This window comes from Mobula birostris, chromosome 26 (genome assembly GCF_030028105.1).
Source record: "Mobula birostris isolate sMobBir1 chromosome 26, sMobBir1.hap1, whole genome shotgun sequence".
Taxonomy (NCBI): Eukaryota; Metazoa; Chordata; class Chondrichthyes; order Myliobatiformes; family Myliobatidae; genus Mobula; species Mobula birostris.
The window spans coordinates 1,856,479-1,876,203 of record NC_092395.1 but is presented as its reverse complement, the minus strand read 5'-3'; the positions used below and the strand labels follow the sequence as shown (position 1 = coordinate 1,876,203).

General features: G+C 42.9%; 1 protein-coding gene across 1 annotated transcript in view; it reads left to right on the top strand.

The window, feature by feature from the left end:
* The first annotated feature begins 531 nt into the window (after positions 1 to 531).
* The window catches only part of mau2 (MAU2 sister chromatid cohesion factor), a 69,690-nt gene continuing 50,496 nt past the window's right edge, over positions 532 to 19,725 (top strand). The window contains exons 1-4 of the mRNA XM_072243989.1: positions 532 to 855; positions 11,728 to 11,745; positions 13,198 to 13,263; positions 19,570 to 19,665. Coding sequence (XP_072100090.1) covers positions 532 to 855; positions 11,728 to 11,745; positions 13,198 to 13,263; positions 19,570 to 19,665 — 504 coding nt within the window. The remainder of the gene's footprint in view (positions 856 to 11,727; positions 11,746 to 13,197; positions 13,264 to 19,569; positions 19,666 to 19,725) is intronic.

The following is a 19,725-nucleotide window of genomic DNA, read 5'->3' as shown; positions in this document are numbered from 1 at the left end:
AAACCGTGCAAAGACAAAAAGGGGATAAAATTAACTAAGCAAAAGAACATAAATTGTAGAGTCCTTTAAAGTGAGCCAGTAGTTGTGGTACCAGTTCAGTGTCGGTGTTAGATAACTCAGCAATTAATTTCGTACTCTACTTTCTCCACTCTTCCTATCAACGTGTTACAGAGTCACAGCGAAGTACAGCACGGGCCCATCTAGTCCGTACTGAACCATTTAATCTGCCTACTCCCAAAGATCTGCACCCGGACCATAGCCTTTCGTACCTATCCAAACATCTCTTAAACATTGAAATCGAGCTCACATGCACCACTTGCGCTAGCAGCTTGCTGCGCACACTCACTTCTCTCTCTGAGTGAAGTGTAAATCTCATTTTGAGTATCTGATAACTGCTTAATTTCTGTGACTTCTTTGCCCCCACGCCCTCGGTACGATAAACCCAGTTCGTGGTCCTTCCCCATGACGTCACTGGGTACCCCAAGTCCCGCCCCCACGACGCCAGCTCTCGGACCGCTGCCACCTCTCGCGATGTTTGTCGCGGATGCGGGTAAAATGGCGGCGGTTGGTGCTAGCGGCCCTCACCAGCAGCCACCGCAAGCACAGCCTCAGCCCCAGGCTCCGCAGCAGCCGCCTCAATATACGGACGCCTGGTATTTAGCTCTGCTGGGTTTCGCCGAGAACTTCCGCACGGCCAGCCCGCCCAAGATCAAATTGTGCGTTCATTGCCTGCAGGCCATCTTTCAGTTCAAGCCGTCGCAGCGCATCGAGGCCCGCACCCACCTGCAGCTCGGCAGCGTCCTGTATCACCACACTAAGAACACGGAGCAGGCCCGCTCGCACCTCGAGAAGGCGGTGAGCAGTGGGGAGGGTGGCGCAGTACGGCGTATGAAGCGAGAATTAGTCCAGAGATCCGCCCTCTGTCTCCTGATCCTCTTTCCTCGATTCCTCTGCCCCGTCCTCACCCCTGCTCCCCTACTCAACTTTCACTCTTCAGTTCCATTCCATCCTCTACCCACTCCTAGACCCTCTCCACAGCCAATACCTGTGCCCTCTCCCAACCCTACTCGTCTCTGCCGGCACTCTGTCCCTTCGTTCTCCCTCCCTTAGCACTCTGCCCTACTCTCACTCTCCTGGTTGTTTTCACGTTTCACTTAGCCCTATTACCGTCATTAGAGGTACTTTTACAACAGTTGTCTCGGATGTAGGGCAAAGCACTTATTGAATGGCGCTTTATTTTTTCCCTGACCTCACTCAATCTGCAGTGTAATTAAGAAGAGTTCCACTTGCAGCAGCTCTTGTCTTGAGTTCATAATGCAAAACAGTCAAAGATTTACTCTTCATACCCTTCAGAATGTAGTTTCGCAGTTGTCAACTTGCTAAAAATAACATTGAGCAGCAGCAGTGACTGATATGCACAACGAGGTTGAATTTGTCAGTGTTTGAGTGTTCACATTGATCAGGATATTGGGATAACTTTTGTGTCAACAAATATCAAAAGTAAGTTTATAATTGGAAGGAGACCTGAAATGTTATTTTAGTGCATTGTCACCCGGAGAGGTAACATAGAAACATAGAAAACCTACAGCACAATACAGGCCCTTTGGCCCACAATGCTGTGCCGAACATGTACTTTAGAAATTACCTAGAGTTACCCATAGCCCTCTATTTTTCTAAGCTCCATGTACCTGTCCAGGAGCCTCTTAAAAAGCCCTATTGTATCTACCTCCGCCACAGTCGCCAGCAGCCCATTCCACGCACTCACCACTCTCTGCGTGTTTAAAAACAAAACTTACCCCTAACAACCCCTCTGTACCTACTTCCAAGCACCTTAAAACTGTGCCCTCTCGTGTTAGCCATTTCAGCCCTGGGAAAAAGCCTCTGACTATCCACATGATCAATGCCTCTCATCATCTTATACACCACTATCAGGTCACCTCTCCTCCTCCTTCACTCCAAGGAAAAAAGGCCGAGTTTGCTCAACCTATTCTCATAAGGCATGCTCCCCAATTCAGGCAACATCCTTGTAAATCTCCTCTGCACCCTTGCTATGGTTTCCACATCCTTCCTGTAATAAAGTGACTAGAACTGAGCACAGTACTCAAGTGTGGTCTGACCAGCATCCTATAAAGCTGTAACATTACCTCTCGACTCTTGAACTCAATCCCATGGTTGTTGAGGGCCAATGCACCGTATATCTTCTTAACCACAGAGTCAACCTGCGCAGCAACTTTGAATGTCCTATGGATACGGACCCCAAGATCCCTCTGATCCTCCATACTGCCAAGAGTCTTACCGTTAGTACTATATCCTGCCATCATATTTGACCTACCAAAATGAACCACCTCACACTTATTTGGGTTAAGCTCCATCTGCCACTTCTCAGCCCAGTTTTGCATCCTTTCAATGTCCCACTGTGAACTCTGACAGCCCTCCACACTATCCCCAACACTTCCAACCTTTGTGTCATCAGCAAATTTACTTACCCATCCCTCCACTTCCTCATCCAGGTCGTTTATAAAAATCACAAAGAGAAGGGGCCCCAGAACAGATCCCTGAGGCACACCACTGGCCACCAGCCTCTATGCAGAATATGACCCGTCTATAATCACTCTTTGCCTTCTGTGGGCAAGCCACTTCTGGATCCACAAAGCAATGTCCCCTTGGATCCCATGCCTCCTTACTTTCTCAATAAGCCTTGCATGGGGTACCTTGTCAAATGCCTTCCTGAAATCCATATACACTACATCTACTGCTCTACCTTCATCAATATGCTTAGTCACATTGACAAAAAACTCATGAGGCACGACCTGCCTTTGACAAAGCCATGCTGACTATTCCTAAACATATTATGCTTCTCCAAATATTCATAAATCCTGCCTCTCAGGAGCTTCTCCACCAACTTACCAACCACTGAAGTAAGACTCACTATAGGGTTATTGACCCCTTTGTGTTCCTAACTTCCATCCGCAGAAACTCATTAGACAATCCCTTCATGACTTCCTCCTTTTCTGCAGCCATGACACTATCTCTGATCATCAGTGCCACGTCCCCATCTCTTTTGCCTTCCTCCCTGTCCTTTATAAAATATCTAAAGCTTGGCGCTGTAAGTAGCCATCCTGCCCCTGAGCCATCCAAGTCTCTGTAATGGCCATAACATCATAGTTCCAAGTGCTGATCCACGCTTTAAGCTCATCCGCTTTGTTTATGATACTCCTTGCATTAAAGTAGACACATCTCAAACCATCAGTCTGATCCTATCCCTTCTCTATCAGCTGCCTGTTCTCCCTCTCACACTGTCTACAAGCTTTCTCGGTTGGTGAGCCAATCACCCTTTCCTCCATCTCTTCAGTTCAGTTCCCACCCCCCAGTGATTCTAGTATAAACTCTCCCCAATAGCCTTAGCAAACCTCCCTGTCGGGATATTGGTCCCCCTTGAATTCAAGTGCAACCCTTCCTTTTTGTACAGGTCACTCCTGCCCCAAAAGGGGTCTCAATGATCCAGAAATCTGAATCTCTGCCCTCTGCTCCAGTCTCTCAGACACGCATTTATCCTCCAACTCATTCTATTCCTATACTCACTGTCGCGTGCCACAGGCAATAATCCTGAGATGACTACCTTTGTGGTCCTGCTTCTCAACTTCCTTCCTAACTCCATGTAGTCTGTTTTCTGGACTTCCTCCCTTTTCCTACCTATGTCATTGGTACCAATATGTACCACAACCTCTGGCTGTTCACCTTTGCACTTCAGGGTTGCTTCCTGCAGTTAGGTTCCCCCTGCCCCCCCAAAACCAGTACTCAAACAGGAGTATTTATTGTTAAGAGGGACAGCCACAGGAGTACTCTCTAGTATCTGACTCTTGCCCTTCCCTCTCCTGACTGTTACCCATTTATACATCTCCCGAGGCCCCGGTGTGACTACTTGCCTATGACTCTTCTCTATCACCTCCTCACTTTCCCTCACCAAACGAAGGTCTTGAGCTGCAGCTGGATGCACCTGGCTTAGATGTGGCCGTCCGGGAGGCTAGGAGTCTCTCAGACATCCCACATCTGACACCCAGTACAGAACACCAGCCTCACAGGCATACTTCCCAAGTAACTTACCTCTCCTTGACCCGTTATCGCCGAAGCCCCGTTGAGCCTCCTACTCTGAGTCCCTCTACTCTGTGCCCGCTCTATAAAGCTGTCTTTTTAAACTCTTCCCGCCAGTCTAACTTGCTGACATCCACGCGCCTGCGCAGTCGTTCTTCAATGAGACGTAGTAGATTAACAAATTCTGTTTAAGAACTAACATCTCTGACACATTTACTGGTGAGTAGGGATGAAGTGAGATGTGTCGGTCAAAGCAAATTTGTTATCAAAATACACACGCCACCATAGACAACCCTGGCCTTTGTAGGGTCTGCAAAAGAAACAAGCTGGTGGTAAAACTGAGGCATCTTTTAGAGGAGAAATATGATGTAAATGTTAGTTTAGAAAAATGTGGGAAAAGTCATGAGTGCCATTTTTTGAGTTATGATTATGGTGTTTGGAGAGAGATGATTTGGCATCTCTTAAGTGGGCGAGAAAAGCATTGCTAGCAGTAAAATGGAGTGTATGTATTTTGTCTTGTGATTCCACTACCAGTGGATGGGGAGCATGGCACTCCTTTCCCAGTCCTTAGCAAAATCTGCTGGTATGTTTGAGAGTAGAGCAGGGAGATGCCAGTGTTGCTTTTCCCACACTGACCATAACTCAGATGTGTATTGTTACAATGACAAGGTGTCAGTCAGCAGCCCATGGTGCACAGGTAATGGTACACTCCTCTTTCCAGTTAATAAAATTGCCTTCTGGTTTGGTTTTTAATCAAATGACTGCTATAGGGTCTACTTTCTTGTAAATGATCTTTTTGTTTGATGTACTTGGAAGCTAACTTCTTGTGATTTTTTAAAAAAATCTTGTATGTGATCATACAATGGCTTCAAACAATTGTACATCTGTTGAAGTTGGTTAAAGATCAATTAAGCACAATTGCATTTATAAAGCCTATATCAATAGTCTGTATTTCAGTCAAAAATATGGGTTTGAACCATTCATGCTGCATCTTCTGTGACTGAACACATTCATTGTTTACTGGCATCAACCCTGCACCACAGCGGTTGCCAACATTTTTTATGCCATGACCCCCTATTATTAACTGAGGGTCTGTGGACCCCAGGCTTGAGAGCTCCTGCTCTAGCACTTGTTTTTGAGTTTCAAGAGTCCTTTTGCCTTGTCAGCTGCTTGCAACTGAGAGACTTGTGTGATTCTGGGGATCACTGATCTCGACAAACATCTTATTTATTACTTGTCCTTAGTACCATGTCAGTGTCCTTATGCTGTGGATACCAGAATAGTGCCTGGAAGTGAGGTACTGAAGCTCACACTCTTCATGCAATAACTTGCCTGTTATCTGCAGGATTTGTTCTACATCTTCACATCATTGAATATGCATCTTTATTTCTTTCTTTCCTCTCTTTATTCTCAAATTTCTGGTTTTCTGAGCACTTCTTGATATGCTTCCATGGGTAATAGTAGCACAGTTTGCAACATGTAGCAGTTTATTGCTTGTGAGATGGGACAGTAAATGTCGGGCATTTTATGCCTTCATAGGATGTGGACCTCACTGTCAGTTGCAATATTTATATCCTAACCTAACTGCCTATGAACTGGGAGGGCATTAAGGAGTGAGCCATATTTGTGGGTTTGAAGTTGGGTAGACATCAGACTAAGTCGTGAGTTATTCCACTTTCTGTTTCCTCTTGTTCGACAAAGCACTGTAGAAATAATCTGTATTGAAAGCATCTCTTCTTCATGTGCCTTGCGTGTTACACGCTTGGGCGATCGTGGCTCTCCATATCAAACGATCCCTCGCAGCGTCAATGATATCTCGCACACTTAGATCTGTTCTTTCAGTCTTTCCCATATATTTTCTTCTTTGTCTTCCTCTTCCGATTGAAAGCATACTAAACAAAATTTTTCACCTCACCTCAGTACACATGACAATAATAAACCAATTTACCAAGAGGAGTGTTTGATAGCAATCAGTAGCATTACTGTGAACATTACTGAAATTGCCCTCTCTTTTTCTGTTCTGGCTTTATTAAATTCCTCAGTGCTGTGTGGAGATTAAAACTTGTATCTCTAGGGCACTGGTGAAAGTTTCTGAACTCCACACTACAACTTGAACACTAGCATATCTCATAAAAGATGTGTTTGGGTCACAAGACCATAAGATATAGGAGCAGAATTAGGCCAACCATTATACCTCTTAACCCCCTTCTGTCTTCTCTCTGTACTCTGATTAATATAGAACCTATCAACCCCTACTTTAAATATACTCAACTTGCCCTTCGCAGCCATCTGTGGCAATGAACTACAGAAATTCACTATCCTCTGGCTAAAGAAATACCTTCATCTCTATTCTGAGGTTGTGCCCACTGGTCCCAAGACTATTGGAAACATCCTCTTCACAGCTACTCTGTCTAGGCCTTTCAATAGTCGATAGGTTTCAATGAGATTCCACCCCGCCCCGCACCCCCCCCCCCCAATTTATCTAAACTCTAGTGAGAACAGATCCAGGGCCTTCAAATGTGCCTCATACATTAATCCTTTCGTTCCCAGAATCATTCTCATGCGCTTCCTCGGAACCTTCTCCAATGTCAGCACATCTTTTAGATAAAGGGCCCAAAACTGCTCACAATACTCTCAAGTGCAGTCTAACCATCAGCTTATAAACCCTCAGCATTACACCCTTGCTAATCGTATCGAAATGAATGCTAGCTTTGCATCTGCCTTCCTTACCACTGACTGCAGTTGGCCTTGTAGTTTGCGAATGAACATTTTCAGTTGAAAATGATCTAGCATGAGTCCTTAAATAATTTTTTTTACCAGTTTAAGCTGGGTCAAAATTAGATCATTTGTGATACTTGCTACTACCTTGAATGAGATGATGTATCCTTATGAAAATTGAGTTCTAAACTTGCTTTGTCAAGCTCAGAGTTTCAGATCACAGATAAAATTCTTAACCCATCAGACAGAATTTGTACACAGATGCAGGGGGGAATTGTTTAAAAAGCAAGTATTCAGGGTGTTATTATTATTAACTAAGGCCACAAGAACAAGGAACTGTTTACAATACCAGTTAAACCACAGCTTGACTACTTCCTAGGTCACCATTTTGCAAAGAAGATGCAATTTGAAATAGAAAACATGTAGAGAAGATGCATAGAAATTAGGCTGGGACTGGAAAACTGCAGCAGTGAGGAAAGATGGGATATGATGACATTTATTTTGGAACAGGAGGTTTGGGTAAACTTAGTTGAGATATTCATTATTACATTGGGTCTATTTATTTATGAAGAAGGACCAATTTCTCTTGGAAGGGTCAGAAGGCAGGGCATCTCTTTAAAGTAATTGATGGAAGGATTAGAGTATTAGTGAAGGTTTTTGTTCTCCACATCAGAGGATGATAGTGGCCTGAAATTCAGTGCATGAAAGGGTAGTGGAGGTAACAGTTGAAGCACCAACCGGTGTGATTTTTATAGAGAGTTCTTTCTTGGTCAAATTGACACAGCCAAGGGCCTAAGTACTCTTAATTGCTACACAACCATCAAAGATGCCTACCAAGCCACTCTTCTCCCCCCCCCCCCCCCCCAACATTTAGCAATTCAGATCACCAGACAGTGCTGGTCTGAGGAAGTTCCACATGACTGCTGATTACTTCATGTTCAAAGACTCCGCAGCCAGCTTTGATTAGTATGTCACCCTGTCACAGACTATCAGTAAGGGTCTTGAGGACTATGACAATTCTGTTGTTCCCAAACTGAAAATCCTGAATAACCAGGAGATCCACTCCCTAGTCCAGAAATGCAGCATTCAAATCAGGTGAACCTGGCCTTTAGAAGAAGTTGAAATATAACCGCTAAAACTACTAGGGATGCTAAGAGAAAATATCGTTCCCAAATTGGGGTGCAGAAATGCCGTCAATTGTACAGGGTTTACATGCTACATTGGGGTACAATACAAACAACAGTTCTGACAACAGTGCTTCCTTTCCCAATAAGCTTAATGCACTCTATTTGAACAGAAGGGGATTGGTAAGTTACTACCCACCCTGACAGACTTCAATGCACTTAAACCCATAGTCATATGGAAAGTGAACCTGTGGAAAATATTTGGCCCAGAGGTGTTTCTGACTATGTCCTTAGATCCTACACAGAGCAGGTGGTAAAGGTATTTGCGAACGTTTTTATCCTCTCCCTGTTTTAATCTGCAGTTTGTATCTTCTTTAAGAAGACCACTATCATATCAGTACCTAAGAAAGTCAAGATAATGTGCCTAATGACTGCTGCCCTCTGGCTCTGTCAACCACCATCATGAGATGCTTTGAACAGCTGGTCATTGATACACTTTAACTCCAGTCTCCCTGACAACCTCACTGCATTTCATCTGCTGAAACAGATTTATGGCAAATGCCATCTTCCTGGCCCTACACTCTTCTCTGGAGCACCTGGGCAGCAAAGATACCTACCTTAGCCTTTTATTTATTGAGTTCAATACTGTAATTCAAACCAAACATTCCAAACTCCTAGACCAGAGACTCACTATCTGCTATTGTAACTGGATCCTTGGTTTCCTGACCAACAGACCACGATCAGTAAGGATAGGCAGCAACACATTTGCCACAATTATCTACAAGGCTCCATCTTCTTACCCACCCCCCCCCCACCAATCCCTGTGCACCCATGACTGTGTGGTAAAATTTTGCTCTAGCTCCATCTGCAAGTTTGCAGACGCTACTGAAGGTAGTGGGCTATGTCTCATAATGATGAGCCAGTGTATAGAAAGAAAATAGAGAGTTTAGTGACAAGGTGCCATGATGGCAATCTTTGCCTCAATGTCAACAAAAGAAGAGTTTGCTATCGTCTTTCGGGCTGGTGGGGGTGGGGGGATGTGGTACACATGCTCATGTGTAGAGGTTGAGGGCTTCAGACCCCTGGGAGTGAATATTGCCAACAGCCTGTCCTGGCCCAGCCATGTTGACACCATGGCCAAGTGTGCTTACCAGTGTCTCTACTTCAGGAGGTTGAAGGAATCTGGCATATCCCCTTTAACCCCGCAATTTTTATCGAAGCAGACAGGATAGCTCGACAATGGGTAATCAAAACTGCCCAGTGCATCACTGTCGCCAGCCTATCCATTGTCAAGGACATACTGTCTTACAGAAAGATGCCAAAAAAGGGCCAGTAACATCCCACCCCCCCCCACCCTGCTCATGGACTGTTTGTCCCACTCCCAACGGGGAGGAGGCTGCATAGCATCCATGCCAGGACCACCAGACTCAAAAACAGTTACGAGGGGTGATTGACAAGTTCGTTGCCTAAGGTAGAAGGAGTCAATTTTAGAAAACCTAGCCCATTTATTTTTCCTACATTTACACACTTAGGCCAGCGGTCGTGGAGCATACGGATCCCTTCTTGGTAGAAGTTGGCGTCTTGGACCTCCACAAGTGGTCCACAGCAGGGGTGATTGATAAGTTCGTGGCCTACAGTAGAAGAAGATGAGTTATTAACTTCAAACTTGCAACGTTTTCACTCAGAGTTGAACTGCACGTGCATGTCATGAGAGCTGTATAACTCATCTCTGTCTACCTTAGGCCACGAACTTATCAATCACCCCTGCTGTAGGCCACTTCTACAAAGAAGGGATCTGTATGTTCCACGTCCACTAGACTAGGTGTGTACATGTAGGAGGGGACTATGTTGAAAATAAATGTGCTAGGTTTTCTAAAATTGACTCCTTCTACCTTAGGCCACGAACTTATCAATCATCCCTCGTATTTTCGCTCAAGCAATAAGGCTGATCAACACCTTCACCCCTCCATGCCCCCCCCCCAACCACTACTTTATCATTTTGTGTCAGACAGCTTATGTACAGACACTCCTGTGCCTAGGGTCACTATGGGCATGCAATCTATTTGTATAAGTGATCTTTGTGTTTACAAATCGGTTAATAATCTGGAATTTCAAAGAATTACGGTATCACAGTTCCATTAGTTGTGTGCAAACTCCCATCTAGTGCATTCGTGTCCTTTAGGTAAGAGGACCTGCCCTCTTCTTGGGCTGTCCTATTTGTATCTCCAAACCCAGTGATGTGGATGATACTTAAATGGCTCAGAAAGTCGCTCAGTCCATGGAATGGGCCTTGCCAGTGGAACCCAAATCCTGGAAGAACTAATAGTTTGCTCTAACTGATAATGTGTGCATCACACAGTTGTAGATGATAATAACCTTGTTTATAAAGCCCTTTCATACAGACTGTATAGTTCTAAGTGCCTTACAATGGCATAAAAGCACAAGTATGAAAATAAAAGACAAAGATGTTAGTGAAAGGCAATGTTAAATCAATACATTTTGAGCTGGCATTTAAGTGTCAACTGAATCTGTGTAGTTGTGGATATTGAATTCCACAGTTTAGGAGTGTAGTTCAAAAAAGCTGACCTACCAGTGATCTTTTTAAGGAGATTGAGGGATAATAATGAAATGTACCTTCTTGGTAAAATGTCCTGCCGAAGCATCTTGTGTGTATTGTTTGGAATTCCAGCATTTGCAGATTTTCTCTTTGGTAAAATATTAAGATTAACTTTTCCTTTTCATGTTGTACCTGGCAGAAAATAACATAGAAACATAAAAACATTAAAAAAAACCTGCAGCACGATACAGGCCCTTCGGCCCACAAAGCTGTGCCAAACATGTCCTTACCTGAGAAATTACCTAAGGTAACCCACGTCCTTCTATTTTTCTGAGCTCCATATACCTGTCCAGGAGTCTCTTAAAAGACCCTATCGTATCCGCTTCCACCACCATTGCCGGCAGCCCATTCCATGCACTTACCACTCTCTGCGTTTTTTTAAAAAAACAACTTATCCCTGATATCTCCTCTGTACCTACTTCCAAGCACCTTAAAACTGTGCCCTCTCATGCTAGTCATAACTAAAACCTTCCGTTATTTTCCAAGTATTAGATGGATATAAAGAAATGCTGCTGCATAGAATCTCTTCTTGAGTGAGTTTGATGTTAAACTCTTAAAAGCAGTTTGTAAGTTTAATGGACTGCAACCCCTGTTCCCTCTAAGCTGCATTGGTGTGCAGCCTCGCAGTAACTGAAATGTTCCTGTGAACATATCCTTTGTTACCGTGCATTTGGAATTTTCTTTTATAATATGCTAATATAATTTTGGAATTATGCTAATGTGATTGTTAAGTACCTTGTAATTATTTGTTAATGAATATAATCCATAAATTTTCTAAATATTACAATCTTTGCTTTGAAACATTTTAATGCATCAACATATTTGTCAGTATTTCAAGTTACAACCTGTTACAAATTGTAACGATAAACGCAATGGCCTGCTGAGTGCCTACATTGTCTAGTTAAAACATTTTACTTCTGCCAATGTGCATGTCAGTTGTTTCGAATGCCTGACATTGTTTACTTGTGTTGTGAGTTGTGGTTTGTGTTTGTTTCATGTGCATATTACAAAAAAACTTTTAAAGTGCCATGCAGTTTTCAGGCCTTGTATAATTTTTTGTTCAAAATTACTGCATGCAATTGTTGGTTGGTTTAGCTGTTTAAAAAAAAAATATTAGCGGGAACGTTGATTGCAACATAACCAATGTGACTAATATTTTGTTTTCCTCTTTTTCAGTGGTTAATATCCCAGCAAGTATCCTTTTTACTCAAACCAAAAGACACATGTTTGAAGTGCTGGTAGATAATTGCAGAAGCTGAAGTGTTGCTATCCTTTTTAAATCTTGCTATTCAATGCTGATATTTCCTGCTAATCTTGAATTGGCTTGATCTGAATATAACAAGCTCGCACAATGCAACATCTCTGCTGATTGCTGCTTGGATTCTACAGAAGTACTTCTGGATTCAGAGCCAGGTCACAGAACATTTACAAACATTGTTGAGTAAAAATGGCAAGGTAGATTATTAATAAGCATTTGAGGCCATGGCCATAGAAAAATCTCTCACTATGGGTGCCACTATAACACAGCAGTTAGTAGGAACGCTCAGGGTATTCTGGAATTTGGAGTTCAATTCTGTCGTCTATAAGGTATTTGTATGTTCTCCCCAAGAACTGCGTGGCTTTCCTCCAGGTGCTCTGGTTTCCTCCAAAGATGTACTGGTTAGTAGGTTAATTGGTCATTGTAAATTGTCCTGTGATTAGGCAAGTGTTAAATAGGTGGGCTACTGGTTGGTGCAGCTCGTAATTTATATTCTTTCCCTTTTTTCCTTTCACCTCCCCCTTCACTCTTCTATTCCTCATTCTGGCCTTTACCTCTTCTCTTCTGCCTATCAAAGTCCTCGGGTGCCTCACCTCCTTCCTTTCTCCCAAGGTCCACTCACCTCTTCTGTCAAGATTCCTATTTCTCTAGCCCTTTACCTTTTTCCACCTATCGCCTCCCCCCACCCACCTGGCTTCACCTTTCATCTGCAAGCTTGTCCTCCTTCCCCTATCTTACTCCACTTCCACCTTTGTTTTCTGACATCACTTTCCTTTCCAGTCTTGATGAAAGGTCTTGGCCTGAAATGTCGACTGTTTATTCTTCTCCATGTAGACTGCCTGACCTGTTGAGTCCCTCCAGCATTTTCTTGTGTGTGTGTGTGTGTGTGTCTCTCTCTCTCTCTCTCTGTCCGTTCATTCCACTGGATTTCCGGCCTCTGTAGGATCTTGTGTTTACAATGCACTTCTGGTTTTAATTGCTTCTTTGTCCTGCCTCCTCCTGAAGTTTCCTGCCTGGTTCCACATTTTCTCAAGCAGTGTGGTTTTTTTTCTTGTTGATTCTCAAGTTTCTTTTTACTCAACTTTTACTGGACCCATTGCATGGGAAAGCTGGAACGTGCTGCTTTCTCTATTTGCTGAAGTATTGTTGAAGCTCATTGTTTGGCTGTACCTAATGGTTACTTCTGGCCAATTATCCTATTTCTTGCTGCCATATGGAAGTTGTTCAATTGCCATGATTCTAAGTAACATTGTAGAAATTTATACATTAATTCTTCAACATCATGCCCTCTGAGCGTATTCTTTATGGAGCGGTGAAAGGGAAATGTGGACTTAAACAACTATGTTCAGACAATTGAATTTGATAAATCCTTAATGCAAATGTGTTAGATTCCGCAGTTTGAAGATATCAAATTTGAAGCAGCCAGCCTTCTCTCAGAGTTATATTGCCACCAGGTAAGAAAGAGTCTTTACAGGTTTTTTATTAAAATTCATTACAGGAAGAGTTGATTTATGGAAATTATAAGACCACAGATGCTGTAAATCTGAAATAAAACACAATACTCAAAACACTCAGCAGGCCAGGCAGCATCTCTGGAAAGAGAAACAGTTAATGATTAAAATAAACTATTCAGAACTAGAAAAGAGAAAAAGATCATTATTGTAAGTTGTAGGTGGATGTAGGAATGGATAGAACAAAGGGAACGTTGGCACTAGGCTGAGACTAGATTAAATGAGATACATTGGAGGGCACCATGTAACCTAGTGGTTAGTTCGATGCTATTCCAGAGTGCAGACTTCAATTCTGACACTTTCATTGAGGAGTTTGTATGTTCTCCCCATGAGCCACGTGGGTTTCCTCCAGGTTCTCTGGTTGCCTCCTACAGTCCAAAGGTGTATCAGTTGGTAGATTAATTGGTCATTATAAATTGTCCCATGATTAAGCTAGTGTTAAATAAGTGTCTGCTGGGTGATATGGCACATTGGGCCAGAAGGGCCTGTTCCATACTATACGTCTAAGTAAATAAATATTGTATTATGTGTCACTAATAACAGAATTGTAGCTTGTGCCCAGCGTATGAGGCTGTTGAAACAGTGAAGGTAGGACAGCCAAAATCACAAATGGATGACTTGCAGTAGAAATGGCCAGCTCTGGTATAGACACAGAAAGCAAGTCAACTGAAGTTAGGGAGTTGCAGTATTCAGTTTAATCTGTAACCTGTACGGGTGGTTGATGAGACGTTATTGTGAAGCATGTGCTGGACCTCATTGTAACAGTGGGGGAGACCACAGGTGGAGATCAGAGTGCGATGGAGATTTAAAATGGCAGATAGAGGAAGCTTGGGATCACTCCTGCAGACTAAGGTCTGCATATTATTTTTCCAGTGTAGAGGAGGCTACACTAAACACTGAATGCAGTACACTAGATTGAAAGGAGTGCAAGAGAATTGCTGCTTCACTCAGAAAGACACTTTGGATCCCTGGATGCTGGGAAGAGAAGGGATGAAAGAACAGATGAAGGGTCATGGCCCGAAACATTGTCCATTTATTTATTTCTAAAGATGCTGCCTGACCTGCTGAGTTCCTCCAACATTTTGTGTGTTCTGGATTTCAAGCATTTACAGAAACTCTTGAGTTTATGAAAGGACAGGTGTTGCATCTCTTGATGTTGTGTGAAAAAGTGCCTTAAAATGAAGAAAACTGCTGTAAGATGGAGTGTTGTTGGTTGCAACAGAAGAGTAAACCAGCAGGACACAAAGGGAACAGGCCCTTTGATGTGTTGATATAATGCACATTGGGTGGGGGAATCTTGTTGAAGCTGGCAAGATGTTATGAAGTTGATTTAATTTAGGTTTAGCAGGTATCTCCCAGTAGCTTATAAGATGATTGATCGGATGAGCAACCTGGATTAAATCCAAATGAAGTTTATCATTTGGTGGCAGGACAGAGTCCAGTGGGAGAAAACAGAAAATGTGTTTTTTCCTCCCACCTTCAAAATTAGTGACATGGGTTTGATTGGGTGGTGTGGGCTCATTGGGCCAGAAGAGCCTGTTACTCAGCAGGCCAGGCAGCATCTGTAGGAGGAGCAGTTAATATGAAGAGGCTTTGTGGGGGGGGGGGAGGGGGAGAGTTTTTGGATGCCATACTTATAAGAGCAGAATTTTTCAGCCCATGAAGTTGGTAGAAGGAGGGCAAGTGGTATTCAGTTATGCTACCAAAGAGCAAAGATGCTGATTAAACATGGAATTCTCTTCTGGGGACTCTTTCCGCTGACTAATACAATCTTTACAATAGTAATTGTGTTGAAATTTGGGGCTTGTCACACAAGTAATACAGTCACTGGTTTAGAGGAATATTCATAAAAAGGATGACAGTAATTCTACATTGAATGCTGACTGGTCTCGGAGCTGGAAAAGAGCAGATTTTGGGTGTGTGTGTGCACAGGTCATTAAAGGCAATGTTTCATGCTGCTGGGAACTTTATAAAGCCATACAGGAATTGTGTAGAATTTAAAGTCGAAATTAAAAATAAAACCTCTGCCATCCTGCTGTGCTACATTAGGCTTCGCTCTCTGAGAAGTACACTGGTTTTCAAGAGGGTATTGCAAAGACTCAAGGATGTTTTCTCGTTTAAGGAAGTATAAATGTGAATTAAAGAAAACTCTTGCCTTGTCAGAATGGCACCAATTCCAGGCAATAGCAAATGAGTTGATATGTTTACAGTTTTGCTGAGATGGGCAGAGATAAATAATGTAAATGATTCAGAAATTCTTTAAGAACAAAAGGATAGCAATTAGAACAAAGTTATTTACTCGGGAGATGGGTAGAGTCTACAGAACCAAGGCAAAACAGCAGCGAGGTTATGCAGAGTACAGATTACAGAGAAGTAGGGATTCGCTAGTTTGAGGCAAATGAGGTGTGTAAATCTCCAGGGCCTAACAAGGTGTTCTCTTGGACCCTGTAGGAGGCAAGTGCAGAAATGGCAGGGGCCCAAGCAATGGGTGAAGTGCTGGAAGATTGGAGAATGGCCAATGTTGTTCTGTTTTTTAAGAAAGGCTCTGAGAATAAACTAGGAAATTGAGTCAGTGAGCATGCCATCATTAGTGATCGCAAGATCACAAGTCAAAGGAGCAGAAGTAGGCCATTTGGCCCATTGAGTCTGCTCCACAGCTCCCCCATGAGCTAAACTATTCACCCATCTAGTTCCAATTTCCGGCTTTTTCCCCATATCCCTTGATACCCTGACTAATTAGATACCTGTCAATCTCCTCCTTAAACACCCTCAATGATCGGGCCTCCACAGCTGTATGTGGCAACGAATTCCACAAATCCACGACCCTCTGGCTAAAAAAATTTCTCCTCATCTCTGTTTTAACTGGGTACCCTCTAATTCTGAGACTGTGGCCTCTAGTCCTGGACTCACCCACCAAGGGAAACAACCTTTCCACATCTACTCTGCATCCGAAATGTGGGAGAGTTATTGGAAGGTGTTCCAAGGGACTGGATTATTTGATAACTTGGATCAACACGGACTGATTATGTCTAGTCAACATGGCTTTGTGCATGGTAGGTTGTCTCTAACCAGTCTTATTAAAGTTATCAGGAAAGTTGATGAAGAAGAGGCAGTGGATGTTGCTTGCATGGACTTTAGCAAGGTCCTTGGCAAGGTTCTGTGTGGGAGGTTGGTCAAGAAGGTTCAGTCGCTTGTCCTTCAAGATGAGATAGTAAATTGCATGAGACATTGGCTCTGTGGGAGAAACTAGAGGGTGCTAGTAGATGGTTGCCTTTTTGTCTGGAGGCCTTTGATTATTGGTGTGCTGCAGGGATCGGTGCAGAGTTGGTTGGTTGTCATCTACAGTACCATGCAAAAATCCTTGGCCATGTGTATATAGTTAGGGTGTCTAAGATTTCTGCACAGTACTGTATATTGGTTAAAATAGGAAGGTGATTGAGAAACAGAAATAGAGTACTTGACTTTGTACTAGCTCAGTAGTTGTTACTAGGCAACTGGAAAGACATAATATACAGTACTGTGCAAAAGTCTTGGGCGCCATAGCTATATATAGTGCCTGTTTTTAAAAATAAATATTTGCCCGACCCCCCCCCCCCAAAAAACCCTTGGAAGTTTTCATGTTTTGTTTTTTTTTTACAACATTGAATCACAGTGGATTTAATTTGGCTTTTTTGACACTGATTAACAGAAAAAGACACTATTGTGTCAAAGTGAAAATGGATCTCTACAAAGTGATCTAAATATAAAACAAAATAATTGCATAAGTATTCACCCCCTTTAATGTGACACACCAAAGCATCAGTGGTGCAGCCAATTGGTTTTGGAAGTCACATAATTAGTTAAATGTTGATCACCTGTGTGCAGTCAAGGTGTTTCAATTGATTGTAGTGAAAATACACCTGTATCTGGAAGGCCCAACTGCTGGTGAGTCAATATCCTGGCAAAAACTACACCACGAAGACAAAAGAACACTCCAAGCAACTCTGTCAAAAGGTTATTGAAAAGCACGAGTCAGGAGATGGATACAGGAACATTTCCAAGTCACTGAGTATCCCTTAAGTCATTCATCAAGAAATGGAAAGAATATGGCACAGCTGTAAATCTGCCTAGAGGAGGCCATCCTCAAAAACTCAGTGACCGTGCAAGAAATGGACTAGTGAGGGGGGCCACCAAGAGACCTGTGACAAGCTTCAGTGGCTGAAGTTGGAGAGACTGCACATACAACTGTTGCCCAGGTGCTTCACCTATCACAGCTTTATGGGAGAGTGGCAAAGAGAAAACCACTGTTGATATAAGCTCACATGAAGTCTTGTCTAGAGTTTGCCAGAAGGCATTTGGGAGACTCTGAAGTCAGCTGAAAAAAGGTTCTATGGTCTGATGAAACCAAAATTGAGTATTTTGGCCATCAGACTAAACACTATGTCTGGTGTAAGCCAAACACCGCACATCATCAAAAACACTCCATCCCAACTGTGAAGCATGGTGGTGGCTGCATCATGCTGTGGGGATGCTTCACTGCACCAGGCCCTGGAAGACTTGTGAAGGTAGAGGATAAAATGAATGCAGCAAAATACAGGGAAATCCTGAAGGAAAACCTGATGCAGTCTGCAAGAGAACTGCGACTTGGGAGAAGATTTGTTTTCCAGCAAGACAATGACCACAAGCATAAAGCCAAAGCTGCATAGGAATGAATGGCTTAGAAACAAAAAACAACAAAGTTAATGTCCTGGAGTGGCCAAGTCAGAGTCCAGGCCTTAATGCAATTGAATTTGTGGCTGGACTTGAAAAGGGCTGTTCACTCATGATCCCCATGCAATGTGACAGCTTGAGCTGTTAGGAAAATAAGGGGAGATTTTTATAGAAAGACAAAGTTGAGAGGTATAGATAGGGTAAATACAAGCAGGCTTTTTCCCACTGAAGTTTGATGAGACTAGAACTAGAGGTCATGGGTTAAGGATGAAAGGGGAAATGTTTAAAGGGAACATGAGGGGAATTTCTTCATTCAGAGGGTGGCTGAGAGTGTGGAGCAAGCTGCCAGCAGAAGTGATGGATGTGGATTTGATTTCAACATTTAAGAGAAATTTGGATGGGAGGGATAGGGAGGGCTATGGTCTGGGTGCAGGTTGATGGGACTAGAGAGATTAATAGTTCAGGCTGGACTAGATGAGCAGGAGGGCCTGTTTCTGTGCTGTAGTGTTCTATGACTCTGACTATAAAAAATTAGTAGTACAAAAAGAGAGCAAAATAGTTGGGTAGTTCAGACCTCAGATGGTGACAGGGAAGAAGCTGTTGAGTGTGTGTCTTCAGGCTTCTGTACCACCTTGCTGATAGTATCACTGAGAAGGTGTCATCATCTGTAAGGAGTCTGTATGTCTTCCCCATGGAATGTGTGGCTCTTCAGGTGCTCCAGTTCCTCCGTACTAATTAGGTTAATTGGTTATTGTAATTTCACCCGTGGTGAGGCTAGGGTTAAATCGGGTGTTGCTGAGCAGTGTAGCTCAAAGGGCTGGGACGGCCAGTCCTGCACTGTATCTCAATGAATAGAATTGGTGAGTAGCTCTTGGGATTGAAGGACTATGATGCACAGTTGAAACTTGCAGAGCCACTGCCTCGCAAAATTAATTCTGTCAGCACTTGGGGTTTTTTCAGCTGCTTCTGTTTCCCAAATATGTGCAGATTGGTATCATGATTGACTACTGGAATATGGGGGAGGTTGAAGACAATATGGGAAGTATATAATCATAGTCATACTTTATTAATCCCTGGGGAAATTGGTTTTTGTTACAGTTGCTCCATAAATAATAAATAGTAATAGAACCATAAGTAGTCTGGGAGAAGTGTTGGATTGATGTAAGTAGGTGCGCACTTGAGTTGAAGGCTGTGTTTCCATGCCCTATCCCTCCAGGACTCTTAACACTACAAGTCTGTGGTCAAGACTTCTGAATTTTTATTGCGAGCAGAGGCATTTCTTAACTTTCATTCTGGTTTTAAATTTTAGGCAATGCTTGCTGATCCAAAACAGTCTAACTATAAGGAAAAGTCTTATTTTGTGAAAACTTTGATAGTTCCTTTGCCATTTGAAATTGAAGGAAATAATTTTTTATTCTAAACCTTTTAGCTTGGAGGTTTTGTGGAATTGTTGTGTATTGTAATACTGCATTTGTTTTACATCTTGTGAGACAAGTCTCTGTTTATGTCTCTGCCTGATTCATGACTTTGTTAAAAGAAATTATGCTGTTTGTCTTTCAGAATCTGGTTGATTCAGCAAAACCACTTTTACGCAAAGCAATCCAGATCTCTCAGCAGACACCTTACTGGCATTGTCGACTGCTCTTTCAGCTTGCAGTATGTATCTTTAGTTTGTCATGGTTACTGCGGGGTTCACGACATGGTGAAGGTTCACTT